General features: G+C 34.0%; 1 protein-coding gene across 1 annotated transcript in view; it reads right to left on the bottom strand.

The window, feature by feature from the left end:
• Positions 1-27097, bottom strand: part of LOC132552730 (glutamate receptor ionotropic, kainate 2-like) — a 159273-nt gene that overhangs the window by 3709 nt on the left and 128467 nt on the right. The window contains exons 5-13 of the mRNA XM_060216924.1: positions 24158-24211; positions 22118-22297; positions 17608-17760; positions 15846-15947; positions 13966-14067; positions 12643-12858; positions 9821-10381; positions 8815-9040; positions 6405-6664 (exon numbers count right to left, since the gene is read on the bottom strand). Coding sequence (XP_060072907.1) covers positions 6405-6664; positions 8815-9040; positions 9821-10381; positions 12643-12858; positions 13966-14067; positions 15846-15947; positions 17608-17760; positions 22118-22297; positions 24158-24211 — 1854 coding nt within the window. The remainder of the gene's footprint in view (positions 1-6404; positions 6665-8814; positions 9041-9820; positions 10382-12642; positions 12859-13965; positions 14068-15845; positions 15948-17607; positions 17761-22117; positions 22298-24157; positions 24212-27097) is intronic.

Raw genomic sequence — 27097 nt, 5'->3', positions numbered from 1 at the left:
TTAATGACTGAAGTTTCAGGGAGAAACATTAAATCATACTAGCGTAAGATTAATAGACAGTTTCTTAACGTGGACTTGGGAAATGTGAAATATTTTTAAAATGAAAATAAAACAATCAGTCAAAGGGAACTAGAGATATACGACATTTTAACATTCTACTGTTTTATCTAAACACAATGCCTCTGAAGCCGCGATATCTCTTAGTCACAAACAACAAAGAAAGGTCACGATTCATATTAAGTTAGAACATTACCTAAGTCTAATGTTCTATCATTTTTGATAATGTCATGATAAAATACAGAATTATATGATTAACTGAAACTATAAGAACAGAAAGAATGTAACAAAATGTTCTCATTTCATTGGACGGGGAGCTTTCTCTCGTCAGGAAATTGTCTGAACGGAGTAATTGCGGGCGGCCTGACATGCATTTAATAAGAGACCTAGAAACAATTACCTCATGTAAAGGTATATAAGCAATGCCATCGTTTTAGCAAATTTTATTTCTATTAACTGGCAGGATTCCCAGCAAACACTAATTGATTCGAGGGCAACGTTCGTTATATCCCGCGCTTTCTTCTTCATTTCTTATGAGAATGCTTAATTAAGTAGATACGTAATGGGGGCTAGCATAAGAAAATTGTAACTCCAAAACACAGTCTACACAAAGAGGTGTCAAATTCCGACTTTACAAAAAAAAAAAAAAAAAAGAAAAATAAGATAAAAAATCTTAATCAAACAGACCCTAATGTCTTCACCCTTCGCCGATATTTATTGTTTTGATAAAATTGTATTTTGAATATATTTTCCTCGCTACATTTAACTTTTCCTAAAAGATCATATATAAGTATTGAATATTGTTGATGACGTGAACTGTATGACTTATGCTAATTCGCCGGACCACCTTTATTTTCAGTCTTATATTCAGTTGGTGTATGTTGAAATTGAAGTTTCAGCTAACGTCATACACTGAAATAAAGATTAAGCTAATCACAATCCCACCATTAGTCGCACATATTTTATTTTCAATGTGATTACTAGCCACATTTTTGTTATAATTTCCTCTTATTTTCAATGAGACTCAATATTTCAAATTTGAAATACAAGTATTTCATTGGAGATTTTGCATAACTTAATATCTATAGAAAGTAAAACTGTTATCTAAATTACACAGGTATTATTTTGGACCTGACATTCTTTTGAAATCATTCAATACTGTTAATTATAATTAGTGCATCTCTAGATTGTTACCTTGGCATTAGAATAAACGTCGATTCATCATTAAAATATTAGGCCCTATGCATAATTGTGAAGTGCTAGAAGGATGAAAGTGAAGCTAGTATTTATCATTTCGTTATCTGTCTGTTAAGCCTTTTATTGAAAAGCCTTCTATGAACTATTTGTGTTTGAATGAACCAGCGAATATTTTACTATGTCACAAAGTTCTTATAATACACAAATTCAATTGTGACAATTTATACCTTTTCATAGATATTACCAAGAGTTTTGTCATAGGAAAGTAGCAAATAGAGTCATGCATGTTGAAAAAAACCTGGTAATATAAAAAAATAATCAATTCGAAATGGATTTAGCCATTGTTTGTCTTGGAAAAAACATCGCAAACCTCAAACTAATTTCAGATAAAAATATTCATTTTATTTATTTATTTACTTTTTATGTTTTGAAATGTTGGCTATCTGAATGAAAACAAGTAAAACTATCTTAATTTGTATAAAATTCGGGAAAGTAGCTTCTGACTTTCTTTATGATCAAGACATTGAAGAAAAACAAATATCTCGACATATGTCTACCCCTTTTGTAACAGTGGATATCAAAAACTAACAGTGTGGTAGAAACAACCAAATTACAGAAAGTTTTTGCTAAAAAATTAATAGGAACTACTCTCACACATAGAAACAATAAATCTTCAGAGACCAGTGGCACTAAAATGTAGCTTTTTTCAACATTCAAAGCTAAGAACCTTCCAATTACTGCAACCTGTATATAGGTGATATAAAAATACACTGCTAAAAAGTTGCAATAAACTTTTCTGTGCATGCTATTCTTAACAGAAATATCATCTCAGTGAAGATTTCTGGAAAAAGTGAACTTAATCAGATTGATCAAAACCTCGTTTCGTGCAAATTTTACTGAATTGGTCAAATCCATTTATGAACAATCAGAATGGGCGTTGACAGTTTTGATGATATCTTTGATTGCCAACATATTTGGTAGGCGTTACTAACTACTATAACATGGCCCTTGTGACCAAAGGCATTTATTTAAGGTTTAAGTAAAATGTCGTATCTAAATGAATCAGATTAACTCGTGATCCGCCATAGCACAGAATGGGCGGATACATAGTTTTCAATAGAATGATTAAGTATGTTCAAATTTCGCTTCAAATTAGTTAATGACAAATAAATTTTTGGTTGCTTTACTAATTAGCGCAGAATTTTCTTCTTCAGAATCGTAGACATTTTTTCCATTGTTGATGCGAAATATGCATGGACGTCTTGACAGTTAGAACTTGGATACATTCGTTTCCAAATCATACCAAACTTACTTTTTTTCAATAGTTAGCATAGCGATACTGTTAAAAAATAACAACTGAGTTGATTTTTAATTAATTATTACGTGTGCATTTTTTCTTTACTCTTTAGGTACCTTAGAGGGCCAACAACAGTTTCCCAAATGCTGATTCCATGAAACATTTTGCGGTTGCTAATAAAATGCTTAATTTTACGTTGATACATTCAGCCAACAAACAAATAGATAAAAACACCAGCAAAGTAACGATGCCTTTTATCGTTCATACACTAAGGGCCTTCCTTCGACTTATTGCATAAAATGTAATAGATAAACAGAATTTTCATGAATTTATTTTGGTGGCACTTTACATTTACACAGAGCTTCCATGATAAATGGATACATCATCCATCAGTCTGGATTTGCAGCCTCGCACGCTGATCCCATAAGTAGAAATCCGATCAGGTTGTCACTGTGGTTTAAAGTGTTTGTAAACTAGATATGTGAAGATAGTATAATAGACATCGTTTTTGCCAAAAAGGTGAAAGTGAACGTTTGTGTAAAATTGTTCATGTATTTTAGGGCGAATTTGATACTGGTGGATATGAATGGATTAAAAAATACTTCGGAGAAGGTATCAGTATTCCAATGTATGTTATTCGATTGTGATATTCGGATCATAAATAAGTCGGCTACCTCTCTGAATCGTGTTTCTTATGTCTATTTAAGAGCATGATGTCATGTTGTGTGATCGCACAGCGTTGCACAAAGTGCGACAAGCGTTATATGTCATTACAATGTGCGCACGTTAGTGGTCGAAATATGCTCTCCCACTCCCGAGTCCATGATCTGTGCGATCTTATGTTTAGATGGGACTTATAAAGTGTGGCGTATGTCTTATTTATTTTCTAGATATAAATAACAACTTAATGTATTTTTTAAATTAGGCCATATATGTATGTATTAGACACATGAAGATATATCAGGTACAGACTGAAAAAATAATCATTTGTGAAAACTTGTTAACAAAATACCACACGTGACCAGTCTTCGGTACAAACACTCAGCATATCTACACTATAAATATGTCTATCTATTTAAATTGTCCTTTATATTCATTCTGTAATACTCGCATTCAACATTAAGGTAGAATTTAAGGGTTCGTTAGAACATATCAAGCTTGTACAGTCCTATCAAGTTATTTTCCGAATAATTTTTCTCTCTTTCTTTTTTGTCCGGGGCACATCACTCGCCATCTATTGAGATGTATTCACTGAAGGGACAGGTTAAATCAGGATCCAGTTGTAAGTCAATTTCTATTACTCCACGAGTTTTCCGTTTAAATTTCGATTTGTACTATTAAATCCTTTTTAACAAAATGGGAGATCCTATCTCTGAGTTGTGCGCTAGATACTGAATTGTGTGTGTGTTGAGGGTATGCGGAGGATGTATGCACGATTGATATACGTACACTATGTTTTTGGTGCGTTGTGTGAATCAACACTGTATGTTGCAATTAACAAGGCATTTTTGTTAAACAGGGATATCATTATATGCATGGTAGTGGACACAGATAAAGGATAAATAATTTCATATTTTAAAGCCATATGATCTTTTTTCTGTCTGAACGCTACCATTATTCAGTGTAACCTTTATCGTTTCCTTATCAGATTTGATATAACTAATTTTATGACACATTATATCAGGACACCTCAAACGATAGACACTTCTATATCAGTCACCTGCCTCGAACTTGTCCTACAAGAAACAACAAGAGAATACCAACATGTCGTGTGATCATAATCCACTCAAATTCAATTAATTTTGAGAAAATATCGATAAAGGAGAAATTTGCACGGATATTCATGAAAAAAATCCAAGGAGAATAAGACCATATGTTCAAAAAGACTAAGCGTCTTCTGCTGCATCAACTACATTCGCCATGTAAATCGTGGTCATAAGAGTAAGTAATGTCAAGTTCTCATATGAGAAGAAGGTAAACAACAACGGACTAACAGGCAAAGTAACGAGCACCAAATACGTTCAGCTTCATATTGCCAAAGAAGCAGAATATTTTTTTTTTTCAATGAGATCAATTCGACGACCTTAAAACAAAGGACAGCTTTACAATCAGCTGCATGACAAGCGTAAATATTTCAATTTTCCAGAAATTCTATTTCTGGATAGTACCTCGCCTGTTTTCCCAACCTTTCGGGTTTAAATGTCGCAGTCGATTAATTATTCAAGGACATGATCCAAAATATCACGATTTTTGTACAATATGTCGTCAACAGACCAAATAAACTAGCAAAATATGGTTTCGAGATAAGCAGGTTGATGGCGCTAATTAGGTATGATGATCTCGTTGGAAAATATGCTTTTCCGTTGTGCGATATATGGTGGTATGTATTTGGTGCTTGTTATTATGGCTGTGGTTCCGTTATTGTTTACTTTGTAAACATAGGAAGACGCTCCGTCGTTCACTAGAATTGACCAAGCTTTACATGGCGGGTATCGTTGATGAAGCATAAGACGTACAATTCTGAAACACCTGGTCTTTTCCCCCAATATTTGTTTGCAAGTTATCGAGGAAATTTTCATTTATCATACATCGTTTCATCGAATTTAAATTTGAATTTGATTTCAGATTCTGTCGATTTTTCGATAATTTCGTCGGTTGTATTTTTTAAAAACTTTTTACCTGACTTAATTTGTTTAAACAATGTTTCGAATGAACAAAACTTTTACGTATTAGGCAATCAAGCAGCTGCAGAAAACATATTCCACAAAGGTAGATGGATGCTGGTAATTTCTCAAATATTTCAGTTACCTAATAATAAAACAAATATTCAACAGTGAAGAGAAACCGATAATTAATTTGTTTTGTACGTTTCAAATTGACTAATAAATATACAGTAAGTGAGTGAAGTAGCAGGTCTTGTGACCTAGTTTGTATCACATTAACACCTCTCTCAGAAAGACGTCTGCTGTTTGTGTCCCTGAGCTGACAAAATAATGTATAGATTCACGTGCTGAAGTATGTAGACGCTTCAATTTCTTTGGGGTTTTTCTTCATATCCACACCTAGCGCTCTCGTCATTTAGGCTAACAGAAAGTGATGATGTATAGAGCTGTTTCTTAATTGTTGTAAAATAAATAAGGTGTAAAAGAAACAGTGATATATAATTGAAAAAAAAATATGAAAATATTTCCTTCGCTTAAAGGAGTCTCAATTTGAGCAACTGAAGAAGAATTGAAAATTTAATAATTACATATGTTTTTGAATTTTAAGTATACAAAATAAATTGAAAAAGCAGTTTGTGGCATCGATTTGCTTACCCTTTGACCTTTCCAGTCATAAACACGTCCACACTAAAGTAACCGAGAAAAATGCGTTCTTTGTACGGGTCAATCATTGCTAACTGTTAAAGTGCCTTTACGACCAATATTACAACTTCATGGCAAAGATTTAATGTTTCCATTTACTTCCACCATCTTATTAAAAAAATTGCTGAGATTCAGAGTATTCATTTTCAGACTTTTACTATTTTTGTTTGTAATATATGTGTTGACAAGTATATAGATGATGTTGGTTGAAGATTATAAGGATATAGATTAATTCGATAGAAGTGTTATTAATGTTTATTACTCCAGAATGTACGTTTGCTATATGATACTGATACCGATATGATAGTCAATGTACGATTGAAATATAAATGTATATGACTTATATCGCCAAATACTTGTAAAATAAGACGACATCCACATTAGATTTACAGTCCCAGGAGTAATATAAAATTTACATTAGATTAAACTCATGTAATCAATATAGGAAAATTATGTCAAGGACGAAGTGAACTCTTTACTACACTTACCCTGTCTTCTCGGGCGTTTCGCCTGGATTTCCAAAGGAACTCTAAAATGGCGACAAAGACGGCCAGCGCCAGACCACCAAGTAACACGACGAAGATACCTCCAACGTTCTCCACACCAAGGGCGTTAGCCTTGGACTCCTTCTGCTCCTCACGGCTACACTTGCCCGTGCTCTTCCACCACTTGTTGTATAATAGCTGTATTCGGCCCTCCTCCTGCATCTGTAGAATGGCCATTGACAACCGGTCTCGCAATGGAGAATCTGTGGGAAAGATTGTGTAATAGTATCAATGAAACAGACGATTCGTACATTTCCGGAATATCTCATCTAATTTACCTTGACCTTGTTCAGGCGTCTCTGTGAAAATCTTTCTTTTTGTTCATATTTTGTCCTAGTTTTAATGAATTTGAGTTTCTCTTTTTTCATAAAATCAATATCTGAGCTTTATTTTGACAGAAATAAATATGAATATATATTAAATAGGAAAAACATAATACAAAGGACAAAGATATAAATCTGGTGATACAGATAATGATATGTGCTTCCAGTAATGCGTTAGACAGAGGTTTAATCCATGCAAATGATGACCTCCTTCATCTCTATATAACATAATTTCGATAACTAATATTTTATATTCTAGATATATGAGATTAAGTTTTTACATAACGTTGTTTGGCGCTATACTCCTCGTATGTCTTGTTTAGCTTAATGATAAAATGATCTTGCAAAATTCAAACTCACAACTATAGATATTCTTGCCAATTTTAGGCGTTGATTCCGGTCGATATGGTGTCTTATTCACTTGAAAGGGAAATATTTGTATTTTCCAACCACGTCGATAGAAAACCGTAGATCGAAATAAAAAAAGTTCTCTATTTCTATAAAAATGTTGACTTGTGTTCTGGAGATTGATGAAATATTATCTTGACTTCAAAAGAAACAAATAGGCAAAATTCATAATAATCAACAAATCTATCTATTTTTTTAATTATGTACAAAAATAAACAACTTAGTGACAAATGTAATGCCTAAATGAGAATATCTCAATCATCCTTGGAGACATATATCTCACATTTTGGGGACCATATGGTCCTATTGCTAAAATGTAAGAATACGTAGTCCCTTTGTTATATACCAAACTGCACGTGACGATACATTATCCGACCTGGACAATTGGAAATATTGACATATGAAATATATATCTTTCGTCAGATAAACTATGTGTATTCTGTAGAATAGCTGGTGTCACGTCATTCATGTTTCTATATTAGTCGGCGTGACATTATAAACCGCACTTAGGTCCCCGACGTCATTATGACATATATATTATGCCTTTATTTTCATCTTTGATGCTCAACAGCTTAGTCTTTTATTTTTATGTGCGAAATAGTTACTTCCTGTACCGATAAAGAATAATAAAATGAATTGGTGTAACAAGCCAAATAGACAGATAACGTTTGCGCCAGGTTCATCACTTTTGTCGGGTATAACGACTTCAATCCGAACCCTTGCGGATATGAATGGCATTCTGCGTGTTCTTATACCAACACTAATTTCCGTTATCACTGATGTACCACGTGATTAAAAGACAGAAGAATAATAATTAAACTTAGTTATAAAACGTAGGAGTTCCTCTAGAAATACATGTTTTCATCCTAGACTATTCAAACAATGATAAGGACACTCCATATGTTTATAAGTAAAACAAAATCAAAGTGAAAGCGACCTATTAGTATGACTTAAACCATTTCAAGTGACTCACAATTACAGTAAGAATAACAGACATAGATTTGGAGTCATATATCTATATTCAATAACAGGAGTGCTATATTTTGATAATGACTATGAAACTCAATGGTGCTACATTGCCGCTGGGTTTATGGTGAGATAAGACAGAACTGCTTAAGTAAAGGAAGTGTAAAAAGACATTTTATCATCCAACAAGTGGATATATCTATTTAACATCATTCACAGTTTTATTTGTGTCGAAATGAAACGTATACGTTTTTCAACAAATTTAATAAAATACGTTTTAAAAAGTCCATCAGTGGATTCTGCATTTAAATAAAACGATCTAACTGCTTCCATTATGATTCTGTCAGACACCCTGATATTCATAAAACGCACCTGCAGCTGCCGCAGATTTATAAGTGATTTAAGCTTTTGTCGAAAATGTATATCTATTCATAGTGCTAGAATTCAGACAAAAAGTAGCTACAGCCCTAGTCGAAACAATTATACAATTCTACATGAAAGGTAAAAGATATAGACAATATCACATACTATTTCCGAGCAATATGAAAAGATGAATGTTTTATGGAGTGTTGGTTCTTAATTCACGGAATTTTTAACTGTAGAATTATTTTTCATACATGCCATAGATAATGATTAAGGACATTTAAAACACTTACCCATCGGTGTACCTATCCCAAATCCTTTAGAATCTAGAAGACCACCAATTTGCATTAACTTGCAGTTCCTCTGCGTAATATACTCTATAGATGTAGATTCCATGAAGAAAGCATAATTTTCGTCCATAGTTCTCCTTATCCCTTCCTCCATAGAATTTGTAAACACACGAGGCTCTTTATTGTTCATAGAATTCCACATTTTTTGATACAGTTCAATGTTGGAATCCTGAAATAAAGTTGTACTTTTGAACTTGGTTGTTACATTATACATATAAGTAGAATATCTATTGTTGTATAAACGTGTGTAAACGGGAACAAAATGCAGATATGTGTCGACAAACTGACCCGTCATGAAACAACAGATAAAAAAAAACACAATCCATAAGTCTTTAGCTCTCAGTAATTTGCTTAAACCAACAACATCGATGTCAAAGCTGATGGAAATGTTCATGTGAATAGATTAACTGATAATTGCTTTGGAGTCTTTTTTTACTTTGTATCTAAAAACCAGAACATTTAAGTGTGGATCCATTTCTACTTTCTATATTCGTTACATCCATGTAATTGTAGTATGGTTGCCAGGTGGACACATTTTATGGAATACTTGACAACAGTGGTATACCAGGAATAATACTGTTACACAGATATTTGCTATTATTATTGTAGTTCCCATGTTTAAAAGCTATAGAGAAGGTGCGTAGTTGACATTGTGTCAACGAATAGGTAGAGAAGCTATTGATAATTGTCCTAGAAGTATATAATACACAAACAGTAACGTAATTTAAACACTGAATTCAGTAGACACCATTAAAAAAACAATAACAATGCATTTTGTATTCATAGCCTGTGTTGAGCCTGAAAACAGCATATGAAAAGTACGAAAGAGTCTTCGGTGTAATGAAATTTAGATAGTAGATATTGTTTTCTATTTTGTTTTAAATTCAATTCTGATTTGAACTATTGGTTAATTATATCATTCCATGGGTGTTACTGCTGCAATACGTACCTTAAAGAATGTCATTGTTGATCCTCCTTCTAACGTGCCATAAGAAATTTCAGTCTGCTTCGCTAAGTCCTCAGCACTTTCTATAGGAGAATCCATTCTCTCAACAGTCAAGAACGCAGCTAAATTAGCTGTGTACGAAGATATAATAATTAAAGTGAAAAACCACCATGTACCCCCTACTATCCGTGTAGACACAGCTCTCGGGTTAATGTCAGATCCTTGCTGCATTAGTGTCCCCACGGTAAACCAGAAACTGTTTGATAGGTTAAATGTATTTTGCACCGTGTCCGTTTCTGGGTTACACGGGTGGGGATTATACCACTCATATGGACTAAACCGTGCCAATACAAATATACTAAAGCTAACTAACAGATATGCTGCTATCACATATATCCATATTTCAATAGCCAGAGGATTTAAAAACGAGAAGAGTCCTGGTTTTTCTCGTTTTGGCATTCGAAATAAAATGCTGATTCCGAGGTTGAGGAATGGCTTTGTGAAGTCTATGGATTGCTCCCGCTCGTAACTGATGGTCAACGCTGCTACCGCAATGTCAGCTTTCTGTAACATCCAGAAATTACAAGTGAATAACGAAAGTGCCAACAAAGGTGTAGTTCTTAACACAAATTATGGCAGGAGGACAAAACTTGAACTTAAGAAGTATTACAATTGGAAATTGGTGACATGTTTGCGCCTCATTGACAACAAATCAGGTAAACGTAGTTTAAAAAATGCCGTGTTCTCAAAGGATTTTTCAGAAGATTCACAATAGAATAAATATGTAGTATACGCCATCATATAGTTGTTTCATAATTCCAGGATTCGTCAGTGGTGATAGGGGAATCAATTGTGGAAAATAAAACTTTGGAAAATCAATATAAGCAAAATAGGGAACACGATTTCCATTGTTCCATCTAGTTCGTTAAGTTTTAATAATGAATAATTTTGAAAGAAATAACCCCGTGAACATACGCTGATATGTGTAATGCATCCTAAAAATGACACTTAAAACACAGAATAAGGAACAATCGTACAGCCACCGTCATATCGTAAAAAAAGAGATCAATGAACATGTCACATTTCAAAATGAGATTAGGGTTACGATCGTTTTAAACTGTAATTTTATCTTGTCTTGTCTCTCTCAAAGTTCCATGTCGAAATTTTCCGTCAGCCGTTACATTAACATCTTGGCATTTTATTCAGTCATTTGTAAAAGACGGAACTGTAGATGAGAAAACCATATCAAAGTGTAATACATAATATAAAGTATCTAGGTATATACACAGATTACTATATCAATAACAAGTTGATTTGTGAAGAAAGCAAATGGAAATTAAGAACCATAACGCTTAGACAATCTAAATTTTATCCTTAAATTGATTGGTCGATTTTATTCCCTATTTTTGTGTTTGCTTTACTGTGTTGTGTCCGTGTAGGTCTCTTATAAAATCATACATAGTTGCTCCTCTCTCAAAACCTTTGATAAAGATATATTCTGCACACTGTACGCATTTTTAGTGAGAAATGTTTTTTTTTTTCAAATGAATGCAAGCATATATTCCTGTATCAATGAACGGAATTATAACTTGTCATAATCAGGTAAAATGGTATACAGCACGCACCATCAACGTTTGTGCTAAGGTAATGCATATATACAAGGGAGTTAACTCTATTCTCAGCCACCAAGCAGCTTCCTCTCTATATTAAAAACTTGAAAGAAATGGTAAAGTGAGACCTACTTCTCCACTTAAGTACTGCTTTCGGTTTATGCAACCATTCGACTACCATTGGATACACATACGGAAAGGGAGAATTTTCAAAACTCCGAACAAATGTTCCGATTACATCATATATATGTAACAACTTTTGCTCTCGATATTACTTGAAATGTCTGTTGAAACTGATCGGGATTCGTGTATACCGCTAATTAAGGCTCGTTGTTATCATGCAAATGATTAAAAATTCCTGGCTTCTTAATCATAGTCCATACAATGTACATTTGAATTCACATTGAACTCGTTATAACGGATTTATAAAGGGAATGCAGATTAATTAATTACAACATGTAAATAAGTATCCTATTTTACAAGTACCATTAAGCGTTTCAGCTTGAAGTGACGAAAATATCTTATTGCGAAACGTAATAAAAGAAATGAAATTAGCGTTTTCTTTCAACTAAAACCTAAGACAATGCGATTCTTTAAGACAATTACACTATATATTTAACACAGTTAATGAATCACCAAAAGGGAGCCAACATTTCAATTATAGTGAGGATTTACTTTTTCCAAACGAAGAGGTTGCAGGATGATTTTCGGACCTATTTTTGAGATATCATTACAGTATTACTTGTTGTAATTTACTGCAGAAAAAAGGAAATACTAGTTGTATGTTTTTTTTTTTTTTTTTTGAAAACCCATTTAACTCTCGAACTTGATGGACTAGTATATACAATATTAAAATTTTCAGTCACGGACACCCTAGGAAGAGATACGGAGAAAAAGAACAGGCGTTCCGTAAGGATAAGCGTATTCTTCTTATTGGTGTAATTTACCCTCTTACAATAAACAAGCAAAAGTTTCTTCAACAAATCAAAATATCTGTACTTACTATTTGATCCTAAGATCCTAGGATACTACTTGCATTTATGTTTTGAATGCAGAATGATATAAAAATCAGATGCATAATGTTTTCATACATTTAATTTTCAAAAATATAACAAACAAATAAAATCTCCGAAGGGTATTCGTGGATGGGATAAATTAACGAAACAAGATAATAAAGTTTATTAGTGTGCAGTGTTAATACCATGTACCACGTACCCGTTCCACCAGTTGGCCGATGACTCCGTTCCATTGACCATTATTCAGGACACCGTATTTGCCGTCTGGAACCTGTGTTATTTTGTAATCAAAGTGGACAATATCGGATATTTCTTTTAAGAGATCAACACAGAAACCTTCATAGAGATTATTGCCATACTTTTCCTGGTCAGGATCATCCTTTAATTCCTCTTTAATCATGACATACGGATCATCCTGCAAGACAAAACACATTACGCACTGACAGTCGTAGTCATAACCATCGCGTATCATGATGAAGATTTTAGACATGTAGTATTCCTGTAGTATACTGACTTATTACTAATAATAAATTGACATTAGAAATGAAATCCAAAGGGACTCGTTTAATAGCTGTGCCATTTGTGATTCTGTGAGACATTGTTATACCACATGTTGGATTCGTAGTATGAGTCCGGGAGTAAATGTTGTTTGTACTAAATGTGATAATTTAGTTCCGAAGGGTAACCGCTGCCTTCATCACATTTAACTCTCAATAGTTTAGCCTCAAAGAGTAACAATTAAAAAAAATGATCTTTATATGATATATAAGGCGCACTCAACAGTTTTTACTTCCAATGGTAACGGTTACATTCACTAAAAATGAAAATGAAAAAAGTATAACGGAGGATATTAAGAGGCTTCAGAATAGGTTGAATAAATTACATTTTCGTTATACATCAACGTTACATACTTTGGTCAATAGTTTTGTATTTTCTTTTCGTCAAACCATATTTGTCTTCTTGTGACCTAAACGAATTTCTTAAAAAATGCAATCCATATTGTGTATAGCGATATATAGAAATTAATCTATCAGTGCATTATTATCATTCGAATCAATATGTATAATTGGGTTGCTTAACGAACTGTGAGTGTGGAGTGATACATCATATGTACCCCGAGGAAAAAAATACCCATTTCGTTATGGCTTGTGAGTTTATCGGCAAATTCAATCGTGTCTTCCAGTACAGATTCTCTAGTTGACCGCGAAATGATGAAATTAAACTCGTTTCCGTTTCACACTGCTTTTCGTCTTTTGATCGCAAACACCCTCATCCATTGAAGTCGTCTTGTCGAGTGAAGGGAAAGCGTTTGCAATTTATCATCATCACATGGTAAATCAATCAATATCAGCGAATCACTGAAGCTTACCTATTATGTGTTGAGCTAACCTTTTACGTATTATCGAAAGTTGTAAGTCAAATTGCCTGTTTTTCTCAAGTGGCATTATCTCGTTGACATGTTTTGCAGATCACGCTGTCTCTATATTACAATTCTATACAGGAAGATTACTTAGTTACGTACCAGTACTGTAGTGATCACCAATGTTTTGTTACCCAGGACTCCCACCTGGGTGCTTTCTTTATAAGTAAAGTTAAATCCGCTCTCGTGCGTCCAAAACCCAGCCTGGAACAGAAATAAAAGAATATAAAGAAACTATGTTAGTAAACATATTGTGTAAAGCAATTTATCAGTGCACTAAACATACAAAAAAACAAAAAACAAAAACAAACAACAAAAGCACACACATATTTCGGGCATACTTCACGAAATTGAATCGAATTTTACTGCACTGCAATGGAAGCAAGATATACGGTCAAATCAATCGACGTTTTTGATGAATAACCACACTGGCTGTTGATACAGAATATAGGAAAAATCTTATATTTTGTAAAATGCTTTTTTTTTATGTTAGCAAGTCTTCCCACAAAGACAAACAGGCGGAAAGATTTTCTTGTATTGAAACAACAATTAGATTATCTTTGATCTTGTTTTGTATACAGACTGTCACTACCGCTGTAAATGTCATATTGCATTTTCATGTTTATATATAATACTTTGCATTACATATATATCTTGTGAATGATACTATATATCCTACTAAAAGGCATAATCTTATTAACATCATAGAAACGTAAAGGTTCCCTAGCCAACGGTTTAAACTAAATATAACATACATGTCAATAAGGTATCTCGTTAACAACAATTTGGTACTGATTATTGGAAACTGAAATAATGGAGACGGGTGTATATATATAAATTATCATCACCTGTTCCCTGATTTCAGTTCAGTTTTCTTAAAATGTTTATATAGTGCGCAATTTGTAAGAAAACTAACGTTTCTCTTAAATAAATTATCATAAAACACTACATCTAATCGATTTGTGGATGAAGGGAGCTGATTTGTCTTCTATATTTGGGAAAGAGCCACTACAGTTCCCTCAAAACATCGTTGAATTTATAAATACATGGACGTAACAATATTTTGCACGTAAATGCGAGCGGCGCGTTAAAATGGAAATATGTGCCATTTATGTAGTTATATATGCAGAGATTGAATAAAGCTACTTTCCCGCCAAGAAATGTAAATCTTGAAACTGCACTACAGCAAGTACCCATTTGATGGAAATAAAAAACGTACAGCCCAGAGACGCAAGGGAAATATAACGTTTGCTTAATAAAGAATCCTTTCCTTGATATGAAAATGGTATAAAACATTACGTCATAAAAACCTTTCCACCTTGCTATATGACAGAAGCGTGACATATTTATCTATCGTTGCTCATGGTACCAGGAGTAAAGAAATGCAATAATTTCTGAAATCACTAATCTAAATTTTCAACTAAGGCAAACTGCATTCATAAGTAGATGCTTTCTTATTCCCTTATACGAACAAATGATTGTATTTCCTTGGACTAGGATACTATATGAACATGTTTCAATCAACATTTGTATAGAATGGATTATGCGTAGTCTTTTATCGACTTCGTACAAAAATGGAATTACAATATCAGTTATTCCAGGTACATGCAAGGTACATGTAACACCCTGTTAGTAGTTTATAAGAAATTTAACAAAACTGCAAAAACAGCGCTTGTTCGGCTTTTTGTTGTCATTTCTAATAATAAAAAAGAAATTTGAGGATAGGAGGACAGAAATTAAATAACTTTGGTATTCTAACATTGCTATTGTTACAGTTATGTTTTGGTCGATATATGTTTTTTTCCCTGAAACAGAGAGTCAAGCAAGTGACATATTTTTTTTATTTCCAGATATAAATTCAAATTAATCTCTCATCGTGATGCTTCAATTCATTTCAAGAAAACGTTTACAAGATTAAGTTTCATTATTTTGAGAATCATAAATTTTGCCTGTGTATTCAATCTAAAGTTCATGACACTTACTTTGTACAGCCCTTTCTCATTAAGCTGCATCACGTCGAGTTTGAAGTCTAGTCTCCTGCCTTGCTGTAGCCTGATTTCCCCGGTGAGACCGCGTACATGTGACTGGAGATATAAGGGCGTTACAAGAACAGTAATAACATTGTGCATTATCAACAGACCTAATCTTGCCAAAACCGATACAAGTTCACGTTCTGATAATGATGACATGATAGCTATTACAAGATGGAATGACATTTGGTTAGTCACTAATGTGATATAATCAAATAATTAATCAAGACATTCATGCCCGTATTTCGATTTGAGAGAGGTAACAGAAAAAACAATGTAGAACCATAAACATTTTGGGGATAATGGAACATGCAATTGCAATGCCTGATAATCCATAAATGAAATTGTTCGTAATCTTCCAATACCTTTATATGACTAAAGTTTGTGACATGAAGTCAAACTTAAAATGATTATTTGCTTTCCGAAGAAGATCTATTCGTCACCAACAGTAGCAATGTACATAGTTTTATTAAGCTAAGTGCTACGAGTCCTGCCCTAAAACAGGAAATGAATTTAGCAAGAACCATTTGTCAGTCTTTAAGTTTGTGAATTCTTTTTTCATTCCGAAGAAGTCTTAAATCTGGCAAGTCAAGAGTATATGACACTTGGTAAGTTTAAATATTTTGCGTGCGAGATGATACTAAACATAAAATACCTATGCTGAATTATTTGTGCACAACATACTCCAATCCATGCATCTTCCCAAAAAAACTAAATAAAAATGACATAGTCTAGTATCATTTTCATACCTTCGGACACAGTAGCGAACTTGATATTGTTTAAAAAAAGACTGAGGACAAAAATGATATTTCATTATTTCGAATATTCATCTGATATCTAGAAGAAGGAAGCTAGTTTTGATCATTCTATATTGAATCCGCTGAATTTATTGGAAACCAATTACTAGCTTTGCATTCAACGCGGAGTTGCAATTTCCTGTTTAATCATCTGCAAACCTCTGTTGAGCAATTCAAGGCTGCAAAGCTCGTTTTTATAGTGGAACGTTGCAGGAAACCGTTAAGCTCTGTATATCATCCCGAAAACGGCGAACACTCTCAACAAAAAAATATTGACAAATTAAACAACTGAAGCTAGCGTGTAGCAGTTCGTGGGATTTGTTGCGAAATAAGACATGTGTTGTTCGCATGTTATGGCCTTTTCAAGTATATCTAAAGGAGAACTCGATTGGCAGTATATTGCAATGGCCTTTATTGCATGGTTACTTTGGTAACGGCAATTTGACCAAATAAATGAGGACTGTTGTTTTTCATTTAAGATTGCTTATATGTTGAAGTTGGTTTAATCTTCATTGCTATTGCATTTTCTTTACAGTACAGTGTGCTACCGAGGGCTGTAAATGTATTGTCCAGAATTGCGACATATTGCTGATAGGTATTTACATTGATCATAACTGGGTATCCACATTGGTAAGTAATGATTGCCGATGGCCGTAGTGTGCACAATATCATATTAGCTGTAAAACGATGGTGATATTACTGTCTGCACGACTAAAATTACAATGACGATGTTCCTGTTTCGTTTGTAAATGGAAAAAAGAACATCAGTGATGCTCCTTTCTTTTTGAGTTCATCTTGCTGATGGATATACTTACATCAGCAAGAAGTTATCAATACAAACGGTGAGGCTATTTTCAACGTTAATTAATTGGTTAATTATTATTCATTCGATAAATGTCCTGTTAGATAATACTTACCATAGTAAGAAATTCGTACAAACTACTGCCTGTCGGCCAGAAGTAGTCAACATCACAAGAAACATTCACTGGTCGGAAAGCAACACTTCTATCCATTTCCTCTAAAGCTTTAGCAAATAGCAGCACGGCATCAAACATTAGGGCTGACTCGTACTGAATAGAAAAACAAAGAAAATACCGACAGGTCAACAGAATCCTTTTCCAAACTCAATAGCTATGACATCAGGGCAAAATATGAAGAAAAGACAATTTACAGAAGATTAAGATAAAGTGCTCCGGCGGAATAAGCGTCTTTTGCATTATCGATGATATTCGCAATATAAATTCTTTACCATCCAAATAATGCCATGTTTCTAAATGAGAACAAGGTAAACATCAACGGAATCACCAGGTAAATAACAAGGATCAAACACATGTGACTTTATATCGCACGATGAAAAATATACTATTTTCCAATAAATTCATCATGGCGGCCATAATCTTAATCAGCCTAGATCTCTTGAATCCCTGTGTCGAGAGTTGCCGACATGTTTCATGAAAATTGTAATCTAGGGAACAAATCCTTGAACATAGAATCAACGGCAACATGGAAATACCGAAGCTTAAGTATACAGGCAGTCTAGGTGAAAACTGGCCCCATTTGTTTCGTTGTAGGAAAAGGTCGAATTAAGCGGCTGATGTAGAATACGAATACAAGTACAACTTAAACTTACTCTTGGTGAGGACTTTTGTAGGTGAAATATGTATAAGACGTCTGTACCAGTGTCAAAGATACAGACTGTAATAAATGTGCCTCATATACAACCTATTTATGTATGAATAATATGTTCGATATGGTATGTTACGTGTACAGGTAACGAGCAGTTTTATCATGTGTATTCATCCGTGGTATTACATCCTTCACGTCTATTTTCTGTCGATAAGTATATCAACGTCTATGTTATCCAGGTTATGTTCACATGTGTATAAGACCAGTGGTCACAGGCCGAGGGTCTTTTTTTTATTTCGCTGCGCTACGACGTGGTCGACAAAGTAATTTACCTTATTTTGAAATTTGGATATCGCTACACTTGCTGATATAGAATTGCCAGCATAACGGGGAACATGGGACGAGCGTGCGACAGGGTATTGGCGCGGCGCAGAGAATGCCAAGGAACGCCAGGAGCGCCAGGCAAGAAGCGCCGACGTAGTTGCCGATTTAGTGGTCCCCAGTAATTCCGTATCGGAGTAGCAGCTTCGGCCACATGTACCAGATGTGCGGGGGAATATGACCGATATATTTGTATATATATTATACCTACATTTGTCTACCGCATTGAGTATGCAAAAAATCGTAATTGTACTGTTACTGGTCATTTGTATTATTTACGTTTGTGGAAAAGAACCGGAGGAAAAACGTTACAAGACGAATTCAAGTAAGCCTAAACATCCTTTACATAATTAGTCGAAAATATCATATTGTGTTCATGTCTAGTCATTGGACATTCAAATAAATCAGACTTGTTTACATTGTGTTATGTCTTTTACCCTGAGCTATATCATACTTGAACGTCATAAACGCCATTCCGCACCCCTATCCAAATAAATCGCTCCCAATCGATACAAGTAAAAAATTAATTAGGAACAGATCGCATCATACATCAACATCTATCACCGGTGTATACATCAGCCTTGAGTCCTGGCAGTAGGGATATGTTTTAGGTTTTAATATAATCTTGTTTCTTATCAATATTCCGTGACAAATGAAATATTTACCCCGTGGCTAGAAATTTGTATGGCTGATGAATGAGTTGGATACGACCCTCATATAAACAATAAACATGGAAAATATTTCTGTATAGATGTTTACTATTCATGATAAAAACAATGGCTTCATTTATAAATGCCTTAGGCGTATTCTTCCATCTCCTGTTCTTAAATCAGCGATAGGAATCATAACTGAGTAAAGCAAGCACATCAAGTGATGGGATGAGATAATATGATTAGCACAGTGCGATCAATTAAATTTGGTAAACGGCGGCGAAGTATTTTTCATAACGGCATATACACATATAAATTGATCATTCAAACAACAATATCATACTTTAATAAAAAAAATCGAAATAACTTAAGACATAACTCTGAAAACACAATATATGTTTTATCATATCAGTCAATCCGTCACAGAATATATTTCAGAAAAGCTTTTTCGTTAACATACAAAACCACATTTAAAAAGAAATAAACGCAAAGATGTATTATTCTTATCAATAAATTCACTGTTAACACCATCTTTATTTATAGCTTTAAGGTTTCTTTCTTCATACCCTGCCGACTCCAGCTGAAATTGCAGCTTCATCAGACAACATTGAAGAGTGCCAGTAGGTACATAACTGTTCAAAACTACTTCTTGAGAGCTGTGTTTAATAAACATGTTTTACGAAATGATCTTTAAAAGCAAAGTGAAAAAACTAAATAAACAAATATTGTTATTCAAACTAAACAATTTGGTGTGTTTTAAGTCCATTTCAGACTCTAGAAATGTAGTCATTCATAGAGAGCAATTGCAAAAAAGCAAAATTGATATATTAGAAAGGAAATTAACTTCAAAAATGCTTTATCTAAAACACTGGGTGCTAGCGATATTTTTAAAAGTACACAGGGCTTTAAGCTAGTTTGCGTCGATCACAATACCATGCCGACATAACGTCGACTTTACAGATCATTGTTGTATGATCCCATATACCACGTATATCAAAATGAAATAAAATGCTGAGCAAACTGCATCAGCCGTCAAATGAAAAGACTGGAGAGTTCTATTGATTTTGTGTATTTTGACAATGGCTCCGCTCTCAAGACAATAACTGGAATACGAACGCATTCATTATATTGGCATCATTTCTAGCCAGCGTACGAAAGTCAGAAAAGACAGACAACACAAGGTCCCTGGTGCGAAAGGCCAATGCCAAGTGTGAAAGTGTAAATATCTGACTGGTATTGTTAGGTTTTTTCTAGATGTCCACTGTTCTGAGATAATGACGTTCCAACGGGACACGCATGCTCTGTTTATGAAATCGATACCCCTTCTGCAATTGGTCATGGTTATAGCTACATTCAGCCTGAAGAAATTCTTATCGCCTCAGCAAACTCTAGATACAGCAGTCCACTTACTGGTACATACATCATATCCAAAAGGATCTGGCGTGGACTGAAGCGAGCGTTAGAACTGCTCTATTGAATACGAGGAATCGGGTTGCATGGAAATTCTCTTTCAAATATATTGTTTACAATAGATCTATTCTATAAACAATGTTTTTGCGCATTAAAGATATTAACTTCGTGTTAAAATTCAATTTTCCATATGAAATTAAGTAATATGATAATACCAGATCAATAGACATTTGTCTACAGGGATTTCTAAATAGACTTTAATGGGCATGTCATGAACAATCTCGGTCAATCCATATATAGAACAGTCACATTATATCGTGGTTTATATCATATCTCCTTGAACATCGTTGTACTGTGTTATTGATATTTCATGTGTAATATTTAAACACCAAACAAGCCTTTCTGTACTTAGTATTTCGTGAAACTTATGTGATTAGTTTCTATTTAATCAGAAATATATTTTCCTATTTTTCATGGAAGCTGCGTGTAATATTTGTCATAAACTGATATACCCAATATCTTTGAAGGATCAAGTAAGTGTTTGAATGATAACAAAAATCCTGAATAGAATAAAAGCTTTTCTTCTACATACTGTTATATCTATGTCATATCAACATAATTTTAAGGAGTAAGAACTAATTGCTTCATGATGAGAAGTTATATCTGATAATGAGTTTATCGAGAATTATGCCTCTACATTAGTATAATCAATTAAACCATTTTAGGTCTAGTTCGTTGCATGGAATTTCAAATGCGGATATGTGTACATTGCCAAATTCGAACTAAAGACCACCAGTCTGTCTAAGTATTCATTAGGTCTCCTAGATCTTTGTACATGTCACGATATATCTGCGCGTATTGCTGATGCATGCCTGCTTAATTTGAAATTGGGAAATGCGATCGCCTCACAAAACATGCCGCCGTCCATTCATTGATTGAATTTAAGGACCGATTGATATATCTTAGACCAGACATGTTACTGCTAGTAAAAGTTCCATTTTTATTGCGGGAACGACAAATCTCCTACTTCTTCGTTTAAACTGGATGAAAACCTGAAAATAACACCATCATATCACATGATCCATACATCATGCAGGACATCCTGGTTATCACAAGGGCCTATATGATGGTGCTGCATTAGCTTGCTGCACTGAGTGACAGTCCCTCTAAAATACTATTTCGCTTTCGTCCATAATAGCTTTATCGCGCACAAATTAAATGACTATGACAACTGATTGCCGAAAAGGCCATGCGTGGAACATGACTGATGTAGAGCGTATTAAATGCACTTTTCATTTACATAGTAAACATGTAAAATAAACGCACTACAAATAGGATGAGCTATATGTTGTCTACCTACCGGTATGGTCCGCTCCTTATTTTTGACGTCGTTAATAAGTTTGAGCTGTGTGTTAGCTTCATACACATACATGTCCTCAATAATTTGTCGTGTGAACTCATCCTGTGGATCCACCAGTCGAAATCCTGTCAGATTCACGTAGTTGTGTTTGTAATTTTCTAGCTCTATCGAGTCAATATCCTGGAAAAAATCACACCAATAACATCTCACTCATAACAGCATTGGCATATCATAGTGAAACCATAATATCTTGAATATGGCAGAAACTCATTGGAAAATGTAAACATTCTTCATCCGTTACCTACCATTTGTGATATGTCAGTAGTTCTTAATTGTTTCATCATCTATAACCTTTAACAATATGGAGGCATTTTCAAGCTGATAGGAAAATATTGCCAGGTTTTGACGCATAATACTGTTGTGCTAATTCTAGGAATGGACATACAAGACTATCGTTGTTATGGTAAGACTCTCATAAATTATTCAGCTGCCGCCTCCGTTTGAAATATTCCTGTGCCCACGTGAAGTCCTAATGAGAAATCTTTACCTAATATGGTATCTAAGGAACATATGCAATTATATCTTGATATGAATTTAACATTATCTTTGAGGGCCACATATATTTATAATAGATATATCAATTGCTGCTATCATGAACTAAAAAACGTTTACATTTCGATTGTTAAAGACAAAAAAGAAATTTAGTTTTGAAGTAGTAAGATACTATAAGAAATGCATTGCAAAAGTTTTGGGACAGGTTATCATGATCTCATAGATAAAGAGGTAATGTTCGTTATACTTTACGTCCATATTTTGTATCACATCAATAAAATCATATAGGATATTTCTCCTCAAGAAAATAATATCGTATGATATGAACGTATTTTACTGTAACTTGATCTATTTACGAAAATAAATATCTATAATTTAAAATTTTCAAATGGAAGAAATATATGCATATACATTTGAGGATTATTTTCATGCAGAAATTTAATAAAAAAAAATATGTCTGCCATTGTTTTAGAACTGATTACTACTATTTTTCAGCCATTACCAAAATCAGTGTTTTCCTTCAGTACCAAGTCGTTGTCAAAGTTAACCATGAGTTATTTTGTACGGTCCTTAATGCAGTCAAGGCGGATGTGTCATTATGGTGTTTAACACAATTTCAAGGTTGAATCAGTGATAATGGTATTTTTGGTCCAACGATATAATTATCCGGCTAATTTTGATGATAGGCCTCATTAATGGTAATGTGATTTTAGTTCTGTGGGAAATCCATCAGGAAATTATATCAGTGATATTTCAGCCAATGTAAATCACATGCAAATATAGCTGTGATTAAACCCGTCCCTAAAACAGGTGGGACTGAGACATATTACGACACTTCATTAAATTTCTTGTTATTCTTTAGTGAATTTTCTATTTTTTGTTTGTTTTGTCTTTTTGAAGTAAATTATGGGAAAAAAAAGCCCTAATGAAAGGAATATTTAAAAAAATAAATGTTACATACTATATACTCTGAGACGTCTGATGAATTTCTTGTTACAACAGTCTATAAAACCTACTTCTCCTGAAAAAAGATGAGAAGGCTTGAACCGGACGTTTACGATTGAGTGATAGTTGTTTCGTTTGTTTAATTGCATCCCATGCTTAATGTGCCAGGTGTTATTCTGATAAAATAAATTTATTGACACTTCAAATACATATGTTTATCATACAGTAAATCTTAAAGAAGGGTTTTTTACCGCTATCACAGGCTAACGTTTTATATTTTCATCTTTACATTTAGTAACCAAAAGAACGTTAACGACGGAGAGGATATGATAAACAACGTATCACCGGCCATAACGATACACCACGGCTCTTCAAGGCATTACTGAAGGTCATTAATATTGACATATTGACCGTTTTCCTGTATGTACATGTAGTTACTTAAACCTATAATTTTACGGATACATCCAGGGGGACCACATTGGATATGCACAACTATTTCTAGAAGATAAAGATAAAGTATTAATCTATTCCACAAGCACTTACCAGCGTTGTAAAAATGTAGTGGTGATATGGATCTATCATGCCTTCTTGAAGAGCCTGTAAGGAAAAGGTCCATCAACATATAAGTATTCCACTACATCATGTATACAGTTATGCAATATAGGGATTGTCTATAGTAATCAATGCGCTTAAAACATGAACTCAAGAAAGTATTGTGCAATAATTAACAAATAAAAAACCTTGTTGTAGAGATGGAATTCCGATACATGTATACTTGATTCATAAGTTGGGATTTATTTGATGTCTATTAAATCTTTAACGGTCGTAATTTATGTCGGCAAAGTTTGTTCAAGATGACATATCTGACTTGTTATATACATATATATATATATATGTTTGAACAATACATGTGCAATGGCTGCACTTGAAACAAAAAATACGCTTGTTTTAATTGTAACCAGTGCACCTTTTCAGACAGTGTTTAATTGAGTTATTGTTAGGATCTTGAAGTGTATTAAATAATTCAAACTAACATAATCTGGATTCTTTCTTCATATTGCTCTTCTCTTCAGACTGTGCTTGATAGAAGCTTTCAAAATATTATTTCACGTCTCTTTTGAGTCGATGTAGCCATTTTCCCAACTTGGTTCTATTTATCATGACGTCATGATTTTTTAAAGTTCAATACATGTCAGTTTCATGTTTAAGTCTTGGTATGTGTATTGTTATTGTATTCTGAAACCAATTATTGCATATTGGCACGTGAGAATTCTTAATATCACAACATCTACATTGATGGATTCCAGTCATATATGTTATCATTGTGCCACGCTATATATTCTATATCTTACTTATGCTTTTTATGTTTATGATGTGGTATTTTCGTTTATTAAATATATTATTTTTGAAAACAATTGCATTTTTTTCTGTTTGGTACACTGAAATTGTATTAAAGAAATAAATCTGTATGCTTAATGTGAAATGATACTGAAATAAACAGGACGTTTTTCATTAATAAAACAGACTTATGTACTTGCTAGATAAAGTTTTATCATAAAACAGATGTTTCTCACACCTCTTGCTCTATCGGTTACATATTCATAACTGCTTCAAGTTTTAGTCTAAACTACCTCTAAATCGTCATGATAGCGGTATCAACATGTAATTTATGATATACAGAGTGATTGCTAGATAGTATCAACTTCATATACATTCATACATATTCCATTTCCGCATCATTAACATCATTAAATAATGAACACTGAAACAGTTGTTCACTTCGTTTTTGATTTTCATTTTGAAGACAGCCGCATTTGTCTTTCATATTGTGTTTTGTATGGAATTCGAATGATCCGAATATCGTCTATCCGGAAAATTGTTTGCCAGACAATTGCTTGCCAAACACTATATACCAATAAGTCTTCAACAGTGAGTTCGGTCAGTTTATCTAGACTGAAAAGAAGTCGTCGTTGTAACTGTATATCAACGTTACTGATTGCATTCACGAATATTAACTGATCGTATTGTGTTTTGAATTTCGTGATGCAAAGATACAATATCAAAGTAACATATCTAAACCTTAGCTTTACTTCATTTCCATTATACCTCCACCATCCATATCCTTCCTTGAATTCTGTCATACATGTATTGACATCTCTTCTAGCTACATTCTAATCCACACGTTATTCTGACCTCACGCCATGACTAGGCACTATTCCCTATCTGGTTATGTCACTTGACCTATGTCATAACCTACCCTAATTTCGTTATATTCACCCACGCAATGTTTTGTCGTTATAGGTTTTCTATCTCTCAGTTTAGCTGTCTTCACTGAATGTCTTCTTCCTCTCAATGTGTCGCCTTTCCTCCTCCGCTGAGTTCCCTTTACTCAAAATCTGGCAAAAACCTAATTGGGTTTTTTTTTGTCGACCTTGTCATCGATTGGTACATGAACTCCCTTAGCACACCTAGCCTCTGATCTAGCCGCCAAATTGATATAATTCACAATGGTGATTTATTTTGCTTATTGAGTCAACCACCTGCAAATTATAACCTTGTGTTGTTTATCAAGCTCATCACACTGGTAAGTTAAGTAAAATACATTGTACATTCCGGCTCAAGAGTTTCTCGCTCGTCAAACCTATACGTAACTGGATATCTAAATGCTGTTATAAATCCCACAGGACTGTAAACATTAAAGTTAAGCGAAAACCATCATGAAGAATTGCTAACTCAAGCATATGTTTAGAATATCTACATTCCAACACATGTTGGGGAATTCTCTGATATATGACTTCTTGTTCTCAGCTTGTTTAAAATCAACGGTTAACCAGCACATCATCTGTCATGAAGAAACACAACGTCCATCAAAGTGTTAGACAGAATGACAGAAAGTTGTTCTAGCTTGATCTCTCTCACTTGCCTAATTTCAATCACATGAATAAGATGGGGAATATTTGGACCGCACTTGGATTGCCTGGTTCGCAAGGAAATTACGCAGAGTGACACATAGAAAAATATTGGCAGACGACGTAACATATTTTCATAAGACATTAAGTACTAGTTTATGTCTGAAATGAGAAAACTGCGGCGTTAACGATATTTTTATATGTTCAGTCCCTTTCATCTTTTTCATGTAGCTCCGCACATACATTGTTCAAATACAGGCATTAAAATAGTACTGGCAGGATATTGTATATATGTTTCCGTCCCGTGTTTAATTATATCAGACACTAGGTGGTGTTCCCATTACATCAGCAAACTGAAGGTTATACTGGCGTCGTTTATATGACATTAATATTAGTTATAAATATTACATCGGTTACTCCCAATGTTCTATTTCCGAGAGTTTATATTGTTTGGATACTGATGGTGTCGATAGGGAGGGGTTAGGTGGTGCATTGAAGCATCCTGCCTTCTGCAATTGGGATACATAAGCATATGAATGCCAACGAGTTAAGGATAACTTCAGTGCAACGTACC

This window comes from Ylistrum balloti, unplaced genomic scaffold (genome assembly GCF_031769215.1).
Source record: "Ylistrum balloti isolate Yb309-2 unplaced genomic scaffold, AGI_CSIRO_Ybal_v1 Utg370274, whole genome shotgun sequence".
Classification (NCBI taxonomy): Eukaryota; Metazoa; Mollusca; class Bivalvia; order Pectinida; family Pectinidae; genus Ylistrum; species Ylistrum balloti.
This window is presented reverse-complemented; position numbering and strand designations above follow the sequence as displayed.